General features: G+C 46.0%; 1 protein-coding gene across 2 annotated transcripts in view; it reads right to left on the reverse strand.

Annotated features, from left to right (window-relative positions):
- ncapg2 (non-SMC condensin II complex, subunit G2) overlaps nucleotides 1-14,018 on the reverse strand; it is a 130,050-nt gene that overhangs the window by 61,201 nt on the left and 54,831 nt on the right. For both annotated transcript variants that reach the window (XM_041183125.1, XM_041183126.1), the window contains exon 18: nucleotides 13,748-13,898. In XM_041183125.1, the coding sequence (XP_041039059.1) occupies nucleotides 13,748-13,898 (151 nt within the window). The remainder of the gene's footprint in view (nucleotides 1-13,747; nucleotides 13,899-14,018) is intronic.

Here is a 14,018-nt window from a genome sequence, read left to right on the forward strand (position 1 = left end):
GAAGCAGTCTGGGGAGAGTGTCCTGCAGTCAGCATCGCTGTGAAGCAGTCTGGGAAGAGTGTCCTGCAGTCAGCATCACGGTGAATTATCTGGGTCCCCTATTATTTGTCATTTATATAAATGACATAGATGACTATGTGGGGGGGTAAGATTAGTAAGTTTGCGGATGACACAAAGATTGGCCGGGTGGTTAAGTGTTGAGTGTCTTGGGCTATAGGAAGATATAGACGGGATGGTCAAATGGGCAGATAAGTGGCAGATGGAATTTAACCTTGAAAAGTGTGAGGTGAGACACACTGGAAGGAGTAATGTGACAAGGAAGTATTCAATGAACGGCATGACACTAGGAAGTTCTGAGGAACAAAGGGACCTTGGTGTGTGTATCCATAGATCTCTGAAGGCAGAGGGGCATGTCAGTGCGGTGGTGAAAAATGCATTTGGGACACATGCCTTTATCAATCGAGGCATAGATTACAAAAGTAGGGAGGTCAAGTTGAATAAAAGCAAAATACTGCGGATGCTGGAAATCTGAAACAAAAATAAAAATTGTTGGAAAAAGTCAGCAGCTCTGACAGCATCTGCAGAGAGGAATACAATTAACGTTTCGAGTCCGTGTGACTCTTCATCAGAACTAAGGAAATACAGAAATGGTGAAATATTAGCTGGTTGAGGGGGGTGGGACGGGTAGAGCTGGATAGAGGGCCAGTGATACGTGGAGCAAAAGAAGAGATTCTGAAGATGTCATAGACAAAAGGACAAAAGAGCGTTGATGGTGGTGATATTAGCTAAGGAATGTGCTAATGGTGACATTAAGGATAGAAAGCAGGACGAGCAAGTGACAGATAGCCCTAGTGGGGGTGGGGGGGAAGGGATCAAAATAGGCTAAAAGTTGGAGATAAAAAAATGGATGGAAATACATTTAAAAATAATGGAAATAGGTGGGAAAAGAAAAATATATTTAAAAATTATAAATAATTGGAATAAAGGGGGATCGGAAAAGGGGTGGGGATGGAGGAGAGAGTTCACAATCTGAAGTTGTTGCTCAATATTAAGTCCGGAAGGCTGTAAAGTGCCTAGTCGAAAGATGAGGTGCTGTTCCTCCAGTTTGCGTTGAACTTCACTGGAACATTGCAGCAGGCCAAGGACGGACATGTAGGCATGAGAGCAGGGTGGTGTGTTGAAATGGCAAGCGACAGGGAGGTCTGGGTCATGCTGACAGAACGAAGGTGTTCCGCAAAGCAGTCACCCAGTCTGCGTTTGGTCTCCCCAATGTAGAGGAGACCCCATTGGGAGCAGCGAATGCAGTAGATTAAATTGAGGGAAGTGCAAGTGAAGTGCTGCTTCACTTGAAAGGAGTGTTTGGGCCCTTGCCAGGTGAGGAGGAGGGAAGTAAAGGGGCAGGTGTTGCACCTTCGGCGGTTGCATGGAAAGGTGCCATGGGAGGGCGTTGGGGTGTAGGGGGTGATGGAGGAGTGGACCAGGGTGCCCCAGTAGGAATGACCCCTGCGGAATGCCGCCAGGGTGGGTGAAGGGAAGATGCGTGTAATGAATATTGGTGGGCAGTCTATCACCAGAAATTGAGTCAGAGAGGTCAAGGAAGGGAAGGGACTATGTTGGGAGTTGTATAGAACCTCGGTGAGGCCACAGCTGGAGTACTGTGTGCAGTTCAGGTCGCCACATTATAGGAAGGATGAGATTGCACTGGAGGGGGTGCAGAGGAGATTCACCAGAATGTTGCCTGGGATGAAACATTTAAGTTTTGATGAGAGGTTAAATAGACTTGGGTTGTTTTCGTTGGAGCAGAGAAGACTGAGGGGTGACCTGATGGAGGTGTACAAGATTACGAGGGGCATGGACAGGGTGGATAGGGAGCAGCTGTTCCCCTTAGTTGAAGGGTCAGTCACGAGGGGACACAAGTTCAAGTTGAGGGGCAGGAGGTTTAGGGGGATGTGAGGAAAAATGTTTTTACCCAGAGGGTGGTGACGGTCTGGAATGTGCTGCCAGGGAGGGTGGTGGAGGCAGGTTGCCTCACATCCTTTAAAAAGTACGTGGATGAGCACTTCACACATCATAACATTCAAGGCTATGGGCCAAGTGTTGGTAAATGGGATTAGGTAGGTAGATCAGGTGTTTCTCACATGTCGGTGCAGGCTCGATGGGCCTCGTCTGCACTGAGAGATTCTGTGCGATTGTGAAGCAGTCTGTGAAGAGTGTCCTGCAGTCAGTTCTTGTTGAAAATGACAAGAGAGTGACATCACTAGACAGCGCAAGACAGAGTTGGAGAGATCAGAACCAGCACGAGTGCGAGGAAGCTTCAAAAAGTGAAGTCTGTACAAAGGTGAGAGCTCATTGGTGAGTAGCGAGCAAGTGTTTTTCTCCAGTTTTTTTCTCCAATTTAAAATAGATTAAGCTCAGGAAAGGTAAGGATTCTAGTTTTTATTTAAACTACATAAATAGTTTAACTTTTTTTTTTACTGTATTTAACCTAAAGTAAAGGTTTTTTATTTCAATAAGAGGCATGGCAGAACAGCTCAGTCCCGTGTTAAGTATCGCCTGCAACATGTAGGAAGTCCAAGGTGCTCCTTGTGTTCTGACTGACCACGTGTGCAGGAAGTGCGACCAGCTGCAGCTCCTTGAGCTCCGAGTTTTGGAGCTTGAGTGGCAGCTGGAGGCACTGAGGTACATCCGCAAGGCTGAGTGTTTCGTGGATAGCACGTTTTTAGACATGGTCACCCCACAGCTTATGGAAGTGCAGAGAGAGAATGGGTGACCATCTTCAGAAGAAAAGTGTCAGGCAGGTAGTCAGGAAATCCACAGGGTGCATCTCGCTCAAGAACCATTTTCTGTATTGGAAAGCACTGACAGTGACGGATCCCCTGGGGAGTGCAGCCACGCTCATGGCACTGAATGGCTAAGCTGCACAGGGGCTTGGGCGGGGAGGAAAAAGAGGGGAAGAGCAATAGTGGTAGGAGACTCTATAGTAAGGGGAACAGACAGGCGTTTCTACGACCATAGACTTGACTCCAGGATAGTATATTGCCTCCCTGGTGCCAGAGTCAAGGATGTCAAGGAACAGCTGCAGGGCATTCTAAAGGGGGAGGGCAAACAGACAGAGATCATGGTATATATTGGTACCAACAACATAGGTACAAATATGGATGAGATCCTGCAAGCAGAATTTAAGGAGTTAGGAAATAGATTAAAAAAACAGGACCTCAAAGATAGTAATCTCTGGATTACTTCCAGTGCCACGCTCTAGTGAGTATAGCAAAAGATTAGTCCAGATGAATACGTGGCTGGAGAGATGGTGCAGGAGGGGAGGCTTTAGATTTCTGGGACATTGGGACCGTTTCTGGGGTCAGTGGGACCTGGACAAGGCGGACGGGTTGCACCTGAACCGGAATGGGGGCGAGCATCCTTGCGGGGAGGTTTGCTAGTGCTGTTGGGGAGGGTTTAAATTAACTTGGCAGGGGGATGTGATCCTGAGAGGAGGTTCAGCAGGGGGAGATACACAGCCAAAATTAGAAGAGAGAGCAAGTGAGTCTGGAAGGCATAGAAATTTTTGGCCAGTTAAGGCACAAGGTTTGGCAATGTTGGATGGTATTTATTTTAATGCAAGGAGTCTGACGAATAAGACAGATGAATTGAGGGCACAATTTAACACATGGAAGTATGATGTCATTGCTGTCACAGAGACATGGTTGAGAGAGGGGCAGGATTGGCAGCTCAATGATCCAGGATATAGGTTCTTCAGGCAAGACAGGGGAGGAGGTAAAAGAGGAGGGGGTATCGTAACATTGATCAAGGAATCAATTACAACAGTAAGGAGGATGACATGTTAGAAGGCTCCTCAAATGAAGCCAAAAGGATAGAGCTTGAAAACAAAAACGGAGCAATCACATTGCTGAAAGTGTACTATAGGCACCCAAACAGTCGGAGAGAAATAGAAAAGCAGATATGTAGGCAAATTTCAGAGAAGTGTGAAAATAATAGGGCAGTAATAGTGGAGGATTTCAACTTCCCCAACATTAACTGGGTTAGTCATGGTGTGACAGGTTTAGAGGGAGTGGAATTCTTAACATGCATCCAGGAGAGCTTTTTAAGCCAGTACATAGAAAGTCCTACAAGGTCCTGGACTTAATTTTAGGGAATGAAGCCAGGCAATTGGTGGAGGTATCAGTGGGGGAGCATTTTGCAGATAGTGATCATAACTCCATTAGATTCAAGGTTATTATGGAAAAGGACAAGGATGGGCAAGAAATCAGAGTTCAAAATTGGGGGAAGGCCGATTTTAATAAGATCAGATAAGATTTGGCCAGAGTGGACTGGGAGCAGCTACTTTTAGGTAAATCTGCATCAGAGCAGTGGGACTCATTCAAGAAGGAAATAGGCAGAGTACAGGGCCAACATATTCCAGTAAAGACAAAGGGTGGGAACAACAAATCCAGGGAACCCTGGATCTCGAGGGATATACAGGATTGGATAAAGAGAAAAAGGGATGCTTATGGCAGATATCGACGGCTCAGAACAGCGGAAGCCCTGGAGGAGTACAGAATGTGAAGGGGGGAACTTAAAAAGGAAATTAGGAGAGCAAAAAGGGGGCATGAAAAAAAACATTGGCAGGTAAAATAAAGGAAAATCCAAAGTTATTTTACAAGTACATTAAGAGTAAGAAGACAACTAGGGAAAAAGGAGGGCCCATTAAGGACCATAGTGGTAATTTGTATGGGGAGCTGGATAACGTAGGTAGGGTGCTAAATGAATACTTTGTGTCAGGGTTCACGAGTGAGAGGGACGACGTGGGTATGGAAATCAGGTAGAAAGACTGTGATATAATTAAAGAAATTAGCATAGAAAGAGAGGAGGTTCTAAGTGGTCTGGCAGATTTAACAGTAGATAAATCTCCAGGCCCGGATGAAATGTATCCCAGGCTGTTGAGTGAGGCAAGGGGGGAGATAGTAGGGGCGCTGTCAATAATTTTTAATACTTCTCTGGCCACAGGAAAGGTGCCAGAGGACAGCCAATGTGGTACCGTTATTCAAGAAGGGAGGAAGGGATAAACCAGGGATCGGCAGGCCAGTCAGTCTAACCTCAGTGGTGGGGAAACTATTGGAAGCAATTCTGAGGGACAGAATTAATCTACACTTGGAGAGGCAGGGATTAATCAAGGACAGTCAGCATGGTTTTGTTAAGGGGGAGGTCTTGTCTGACCAATTTGTTTGAATTTTTCAAACAGGTGTGTAGGTGAGGGCAATGCATTTGAGGTAGTCTATTTGGACTTCAACAAGGCTGTTGATAAGGTACCGCATGGGAGACTGATAATGATGGTAAGAGCCCATAGGATCCAAGGCAAATGGATCCAGAATTGGCTGAGTGGCAGAGGGTGATGGTTCAAGGGTGTTTTTGTGACTGGATGCCTGTGTCCACATATCCGTGTTGGGTCACTTGCTGTTTGTGGTATGTATAAATGATTTAGACTTGAATGCAGGAGGGTTGATCAGTAAGTTTGCGGATGACATGAAAATTGGTGGGGTGGTAAATAGTGAGGAGGATAGCCTTCGCCTACAGGAGGATATAAACGGGCTGGTCAAATGGATTGATCAGTGGCAAATGGAATTTAATCCAGACAGGTGTGAGGTGATCCATTTGGGCAGGACAAACAAGGCACAAGAATACATAATGAACGGTAGGACCCTGGGAAGTACCGAGGATCAAAGGGATTTTTGCGTGCATGTCCACTGGAGCCTTAAGGTAGCGGGACAGATAGATAAGGTGGTTAAGAAGGCACATGGGATACTTGCCTTTATTAACCGAGGCATAGAACATAAGAGCAGGGAGGTTATGCTGGAACTGTATAAAACTCTGGTTAGGCCACAGCTAGAGTATTGTGTGCAGTTCTGGAAACCGCTTTATAGGAAGGGTGAGATTGCACTAGAGAGTGCAGAGATTTACCAGGGTGTTGCCTGGGCTGGAGAGTTTTAATTATGAGGAGAGATTGGATAGGCTGGGGTTTTTTCCCTGGAGAAGAGGACATTGAGGGGGACATTATGAAGGGCATAGATAGGGTCAACAGGAAGGAACTTTTCCCCTTGTTGGGGGGATCAATAACCAGGGGGCATAGAATTAAGGTGAGGGGCAGGAGGTTTAGGGGGATGTGAGGAAAAATTTTTTTTTCAACTAGAGAGGTGAAACTCACTGACTGCAAGGGTGGCAGAGGCAGGAACCCTCATAACATTTAAGAAGCATTTGGATGTGCACTTGCGATGCCATGTCATACAAGGCTAAGGCCTAGTGATGGAAAATGGGATTAGAATACTTAGGAACTTGTTTGACCAGCGCAGGTTCGATGGGCTGAAGGGCCTTTTCCTCTGCTGTATGACATGATGGCCAGAATATTTAGGTTGACGATGATGGGAGGGCGCTCTGGACGCGTAAAATGACGAGGGATGACATCGGTAGTCATTTCAATTTTCAGGCCGGCAGGGGCGCAGCTGAATCAACTGTGCACCCGCCGACCTATCAATGGCCTATTAAGAAGTAATTGAAATAATTCATGAACCTGCCCGTCCAACGTTAGGGTTGGCGGGCAGGCCGGGAGCCCTGCTGGGCTTCAGAAAAAGCATGAAACCTCATCCACAGGCGGGATGAGGTTTCATGAGGGTTTTTTAAAATTTAATAAATGTTTGATTAAAAGTGATGGACATGTCACAACTCATGAAGTCACAGAGTCACATGAGAGGACATGTCAGGGAAATTTTATTTTTGCCCCTTCACCATTTTTAAATTTGGCGCCAATCTCCCCAAGGCAGCACTTAGCCTCAGGGAGATGAGTGCACTCTTCCATGAGCAGGCACGAACGAGCGCAATCTCGGCTGAGGGATTCCCCCCACCCGCACAGGGAGTGCATAGTGTTTCCTGGCCGACGTCCCGCTGGGCGGGCCTTAATTGGCCCACCCATGTAAAATGGCAGCTGGAGGCGCACCCACTCCTGCACTTCCCACTCGATGGGGGGAAAATTCTTCCCTAAGACTATCCAAGGGTGGGATGAAATCTCCGTTAGGATTTAAAATAAAAAGAAATATCTGGGGACTATTATTTTAAAAATGAGGTACACTTTCAGGTGCTTGGTTGTGCTGCATAGATATTTTTGCAGCATTTTTGTACTTTTATTATTTGGAGGTCTGCAGCTCCCCAAGCATCTGTCTGCCTTCAAGGAGCTCAGTGGAAGCACTCATCAGCGCCCATGGTGACCGCCCTCTTCCTGCCCACACCATCAGTGCTGAGCCTTTCTCCAGGTTCGTTTCACACAGGCTGGCCGATCGCAAGCGTCCGACGAGCGCAAAATTCAGGCCGTGATCTTATTGGAACAAGAAAGATCCTGAGGGATTTGTCAGGGTGGATGCTGGGAGAATGCTTCCCCTTGTGGAGCAGTCTAGAGCTAAGGGGCACACTTTAAAAATTAGGATCTTCCATCTAAGGCTGAGATGAGGAGAATTTTTTTCCCTGAGAGTGTTGTTAGTCTGTGGAATTCTCTTCCCCAGAGAGCAGTGGAGACTGGGTCATTGAATATACTAATGGCTGAATCAAAAACTCATGATTTTGATCAAAAGGAAGAGCCAAGAGTTATAGGGGGCACACAGGAACATGGAGTTGAGGCCTCAACCAGAACAGCCGTGATCTTATGAATTGTCAAAGTAGGGTTGAGGGGCAGAACCACCAAATTGTTACAGCACAGGAGGTGGTAATTTGAATGGCCGATTTCTGCTTCTAATTCATGTGCTGTTCTAATTTTGCTACATTAGGTCGATAAAGTATTCACAGTCACACAGATCACAGTGCAGAAGAGGCCCTTCGGCCCATCGAGTCTGCACCGACATGTGAGAAATACCTGACCTACCTACCTAATCCCATTTACCCGTAGCCTTGATTGTTGTGACGTGCCAAGTGCACATCCAGGTACTTCTTAAAGGATGTGAATCAACCCACCTCCACCACCCTCCCAGGCAGCACATTCCAGACCGTCACCACCCTCTGGGTAAAAAAGTTTCTCCTCACATTCCCTCTAAGCCTCCTGCCCCTCACCTTGAACTTGTGTCCCCTCGTTACTGACCCTTCAACTAAGGGGAACAGCTGCTCCCTATCCACCCTGTCCATGCCCCTTGTAATCTTGTACACCTCAATCAGGTCGCCCCTCAGTCTTCTCTGCTCCAATGAAAAAAACCCAAGTCTATTTAACCTCTCATCAAAACTTAAATGTTTCATCCCAGGCAACATTCTGGTGAATCTCCTCTGCACCCCCTCCAGTGCAATCACATCCTTCCTATAATGTGGCGACCTGAACTGCACACAGTACACCAGCTGTGGCCTCACCAAGGTTCTGTACAACTCCAACATGACCTCCCTACTTTTGTAAGCTATGCCTCGATTGACAAAGGCAAGTGTCCCATATGCCTTTTGCACATCCCCACTAAATTGTCCCTCCGCCTTCAGAGATCTATGGACACATACGCCAAGGTCTCTTTGTTCCTCAGAACTTCCTAGTGTCATGCCGTTCATTGAATACTTCCTTGTCAAATTACTCCTTCCAAAGTGTATCATCTCACACTTCTCAGGGTTAAATTCCATCTGCCACTTATCTGCCCATTTGACCATCTTGTCTATATCTTCTTGTAGCCCAAGATACTCAACCTCACTGTTAACCACCCGGCCAATCTTTGTGTCATCCGCAAACTTACTAATCCTACCCCTCACATAGTTATCCATGCCATTTATATAAATGACGAATAATAGGGGACCCAGCACAGGTCCCTGTGGTATGCCAGTCACTGACTTTCAGTCACTAAAGCAGCCTTCTGTCATCACCCTCTGTCTCCTGCAACTAAGCCAATTTGGAATCCACCTTATCAAATTACCCTGTACCCCATGTGTATTTGCCTTCTTTATAAGTCTCCCATGTGGGACCTTGTCAAAGGCTTTGCTGAAATCCATGTAAACTACATCAACTGCACTACCCTCATCTACCCACCTGGTCACCTCCTCAAAAAATTCAATCAAATTTGTTAGGCATGACCTCCCTACGACAAAGCCATGCTGACTATCCCTGATCAAACTTGCCTCTCCAAGTGGAGATAGATTCTCTCCTTCAGAATTTTCTCCAATAGTTTCCCTACTACTGACGTGAGACTCACTGGCCTGTAGTTCCCTGGCTTATCTCTACAACCCTTCTTAAATAGCGGAACCACATTAGCTGTTCTCCAGTCCTCTGGCACCTCCCCCGTAGCCAAAGAGGAATTAAAAATTTGGGTCAGAGCCCCTGCGATCTCCTCCCTTGACTCCCTCAGCAGTCTGGGACACAAATCATCCAAACCTGAGACTTATCCACTTTTAAGCCTGCCAACACCTCCAGTACCTTGTCACTCCCTATATCAATTTGCTTAAGAACATCGCAGTCTCTCTCCCCGAGTTCCACACCTTCATCCTCATTCTCTTGGGTGAAGACGGATGTGAAGTATTCGTTCAACACTCAACCGATGTCCTCTGGCTCCACCTATAAATTGCCCCCTTGGTCCCTAATGGGCCCTACTCTTTCCCTGGTTATCCACGTCCCATTGATATACTTACAGGATATCTTGGGATTTTCCCTACTTTTACCAGCCAGAGCTTTCTCATATCCCCTCTTTGCTCTCTGATTTGCTTTCTTAAGCTCCACCCTGCACTTTCTATACTCCACTAATGCCCCCGCTGATTTGCTCCCCTTGTACCTGCTAAAAGATCTCTTTTCCTTCTCATCGTATCCTGAATATCTCTGGTCATTCAGCATCATCTGGTCCCTTCACATACCAACTTTAGGTATGGTTTTCATTCCTTGAAAGTTCTGTCTCCAGATTTGAACACGGATTGTTACCATCCAATGGAAATAGAAGAGGGGTAGAATATCAATTGGATTCCTGCCCCTTTAGCAAACTCATACCATTTTATACTGCCCGTCTCAAACAATTCAAGCAACAGCCTGACATAGTCATCTTCATGGAATCATATCTTATAGAAAATGTCTCAGAAACCATCATCGCCATCCCTGGGTATGTCCTGTCCTACCAGCAGGATAGATCCAGCTGAGGTGGCAGCACAGTGGTATACAGTCATGAGGGAGTTGCCCTGGGAGTCCTCAACATCCACTCCAGACCCCATGAAGTCTCATGGCATCAGGTCAAACACAGGCAAGGAAACCTCCTGCTGATTACCATGTACTTCCCATGGTCAGCTGATGAATCAGTGCTCCGCCATGTTGAACACCATTTTGAGGAAACACTGAGCCTGGCAAGGGTGCAGGATATACTCTGGGCAGGTGACTTCAATGTCCATCACCAACTGTGGCTCAATAGCATTACTACTGGCCAAACTGACCGAATCTTAAATGACATAGCTACTAGACTGGGTCTGCGGTAGTTGGTGATGGAACCAGCAAAAGGGAGAAACATATTTGACCTCATTCTCACCAACCTGCTTGCCACAGATGCATCTGGCCATGATAGTATCAGTTGAAGTGACCACTGCACAGTTGTTGTGGAGACGAAGTCCCGCCTTCACAGTGAGGATGCCCTCCATCGTGTTGTGTGGCACTACCTCCGTGCTAAATGGGATAGATTTCGAACAGATCTAGCAGCTCAAGACTGGGCTTCCATGAAGTGCTGTGGGCCATCAGCAGCAGCAGAATTGTACTCGAATAGTCTGTAACCTCATGGCCCAGCATATCGCCCACTCTACAATTACCATCAAGCCAGGGGATCAACCCTGGATCAATGAAGAGTGCGGGAGTGCATGCCAGGAGCAGCATCAGGCATACCTAAAAATGAGGTATCAACCTGATGATGCTACAACACAGGACTACTTGCATGCCGCACAACATAAGCAGCAAGTGATAGACAGAACTAAGTGATCCACAACCAATGGATCAGATCTAAGATCTGCAGTCCTGCCACATTCAGTCGTGAATGGTGGTGGACAATTAAACAACTCACTGGAGGAGGAGGCTCCACAAATATCCCCATCCTCAATAATGGAGGAGCCCAGCACATCAGTGCAAAAGACAAGGCTGAAGCATTTGCTACAATCTTCAGCCAGAAGTGCCAAGTGGATGATCTATCTCGGCCTCGTCCAGAGGTCCCCAGCTTTAGAGATGCCAGTCTTCAGCCAATTCAATTCACTCCACGTGGTGTCAAGAAATGGCTGAAGGCACTGGAGACTGCAAAGGCTATGGACCCTGACAATATTCCGGCAACAGTACTGAAGACTCATGTTCCAGAACTTGCCGCGCCCCTAAACAAGCTGTTCCAGTAAAGCTACAACACTGGCATCTACCCTGTTATGTGGAAAATTGCCCAGGTATCTCCTGTATACAAAAGACGGGACAAGTTCAACCCAGCCAATTGCCGGCCCATCAGTCTACTCTCGATCATCAGTAGAGTAACAGAACGAGTCATCAACAGTGCTATCAAGTGGCACTTGCTTCGCAATAACCTGCTCACTGATGCCTAGTTTGGGTTTCGCCAGTGCCACTCAGCTCCTGACCTCATTACAGCCTTGGTTTAGACATGGGCAAAAGAGCTGAATTCCCAGGGTGAGGCGAGAATGTCTGCCCTTGACTTCAAGGCAGCATTTGACCATGTGTGGCATCAAGGACCCCAAGCAAAACTGGAGTCAATGGGAATCAGGGGAAATCTCTCCACTGGTTGGAGTCATGCCCAGCACAAAATAAGATAGTTGGGGTTGTTGGAGGTCAGTCACTGCAGGAGTTCTTCAGGGTAGTGGCCTCGGCTCAACCATCCTCAGTGGCTTCATCAACTACCTTCCTTCCATCATAAGGTCAGATGTGAGGATATTCACTGATGGTTGCACAATGTTCAGCACCATTCATGACTCCTCAGATACTGAAGCAGTGCATGTCCAAATGCAGTAAGACCTGGACAATATCCAGGCTTGGGCTGACAAGTGGCAAGTAACATTTGTGCCACACAAGTGCCAGGTGATGACCATCTCCAACAAGAGAATCCAACCATCGCCCCTTGACGTTCAGTGGCATTGCCATCACTGAAGCCCCTACTATCAACATCCGGGGGGTTACCACTGACCAGAAACTGAACTGGACTAGCCAAATAAAGACTGTGGTTACAAGGGCCGGTCAGAGGCTAGGAATCTTGTGATGAGTAACTCATCTCCTAACTCCTCAAAGCCTGTCCACCATCTACAAGACACAAGTCAGGAGTATGATGCAACACTTCCCATTTGCCTGTGTAGCATTTGACACAGTGACACACAACAGACTTGAGTAAAATTCTAGCTTGTGGAATAAAAGGGAAAGTAGGCACTTGGATAAGAAACTGGCTTAGTGACAGGAAACAGAGAGTAGTGATAAACAGTTGCTTTTCAGATTGGAGAAAGGTTTGTAGTGGAGTTTCCCAGGGGTCAGTGAAGGGACCCTTGTTCTTCCTGATATATATTAATGACCTAGACTGTGCTGTTCAGGGCATGATTTCAAAATTTGCAGATGATACAAAGATTGGAAACATTGTCAATGGTGATGAAGATAGTCTTGAACTTGAGCAGGGCATAGACATGTTGGTGAAATGGACAGACAAGTGGCAGATGAAGTTCAATGAAGTTCAGTGAGAAGTGATTCATTTTGGCAGGAAGAATATGGACAGACTGTATAAAATAAAGGGAGAAACTCTAAAGTAGGTAAGGAACAGAGGGACCTTGGTGTATATGTACATAAGTCATTGAGGATGGCAGGGCATGTTGAAAGACCAGTTAATAAAGCATATAATATCTTAGACTTTATTAATAGGAGCATTGAGTACACGAATAAGGAGGTCATATTGAACTTGTATAAGACACTAGTTAAGCCTCATCTGCAGTACTGTGTCTGGGTGCCAGAATTGATCAAAGTGCTCAGATCTGAGGAAAGGTGAAGGCATTGGAGAGAGTCCAGATGAGATTTGCAAGAATGATTCGAGGGATAAAGAACTGTAGCTGTCAGGAAAGACTGGAGAGGTCAGGACTGTTTTCCTTGGAGAAAAGAAGGCTGAGAGGAGATTTGATAGAGGTATTCAAGATCCAGAAGGGTATGGACAGGTTAAATAGTGAGAAACTGTTCCCACTCAAGAAAGCATCAACAACCCGAGGAAAAAATGTTGCACCCAATAGGGTGGTTGGAGTCTGGAATGAACTTCCTGTAAGAGCAGTGGGGGCAGGTTCGATGGAGGTATTCAAAAGGGAATTGGATTACTATCTGAAGAGAAAGAAAGAATGTCCAAGGGGATAAGACAGGTGTTGAGACTAGATAGAATGCTTTCTGAGAGAGCCAGCGCAGACTCAGTGGGCCGAATGGCTTCCTTCTGCCCCATAAAGATTCTGTGATTTGATTCCAAAACTTTGGTAGTATGTTTACATGACAAATTTAGGGTTGTGGCAACACACAAACATCTTTACCCATCCAAGCCTGCCTCAGATTCATGCTGCATTTATATATTTTGTTTTTTTTACCAACCCATTTTGAATTGGCACCAGAGTTGTACGAACTATCCAGTAAAATTCCCTTAAGATTATTTTGTATTTTTAATATTCTCAAAAATCCAATTACACACAATCACAATTCTCTTTCCATGATTTCTCATGTTAAGAGGAACAACCTGCAACAAAATTTCTTCCAGTACCTGAAGCAATTATAATCTTAAATAAATTCTCTAACCTTCTGGGGAAGTCCCTCTGTTAGCCAGTCAGTGATTAGCTCGAGCACATGTCCAACTTTCCCCCACTGACACAGGCAGTCTATCAATAAGGAATATTTATTCTCATCAGCTTCTTTATCCAAATTTCTCAGCTTTGAGAGAACCCCACAACTGCAAGAGATAATGAACAGGGATCAGAAAGTCAAAAAGATAACAGTAAAATTCAATTTTTCTTCAAGTGGTCAAATCCCTAAATCAGCTACAATGCTGGATGTTGACTTAACAGCTTGA

This window comes from Carcharodon carcharias, chromosome 3 (assembly GCF_017639515.1).
Source record: "Carcharodon carcharias isolate sCarCar2 chromosome 3, sCarCar2.pri, whole genome shotgun sequence".
NCBI lineage: Eukaryota > Metazoa > Chordata > Chondrichthyes > Lamniformes > Lamnidae > Carcharodon > Carcharodon carcharias.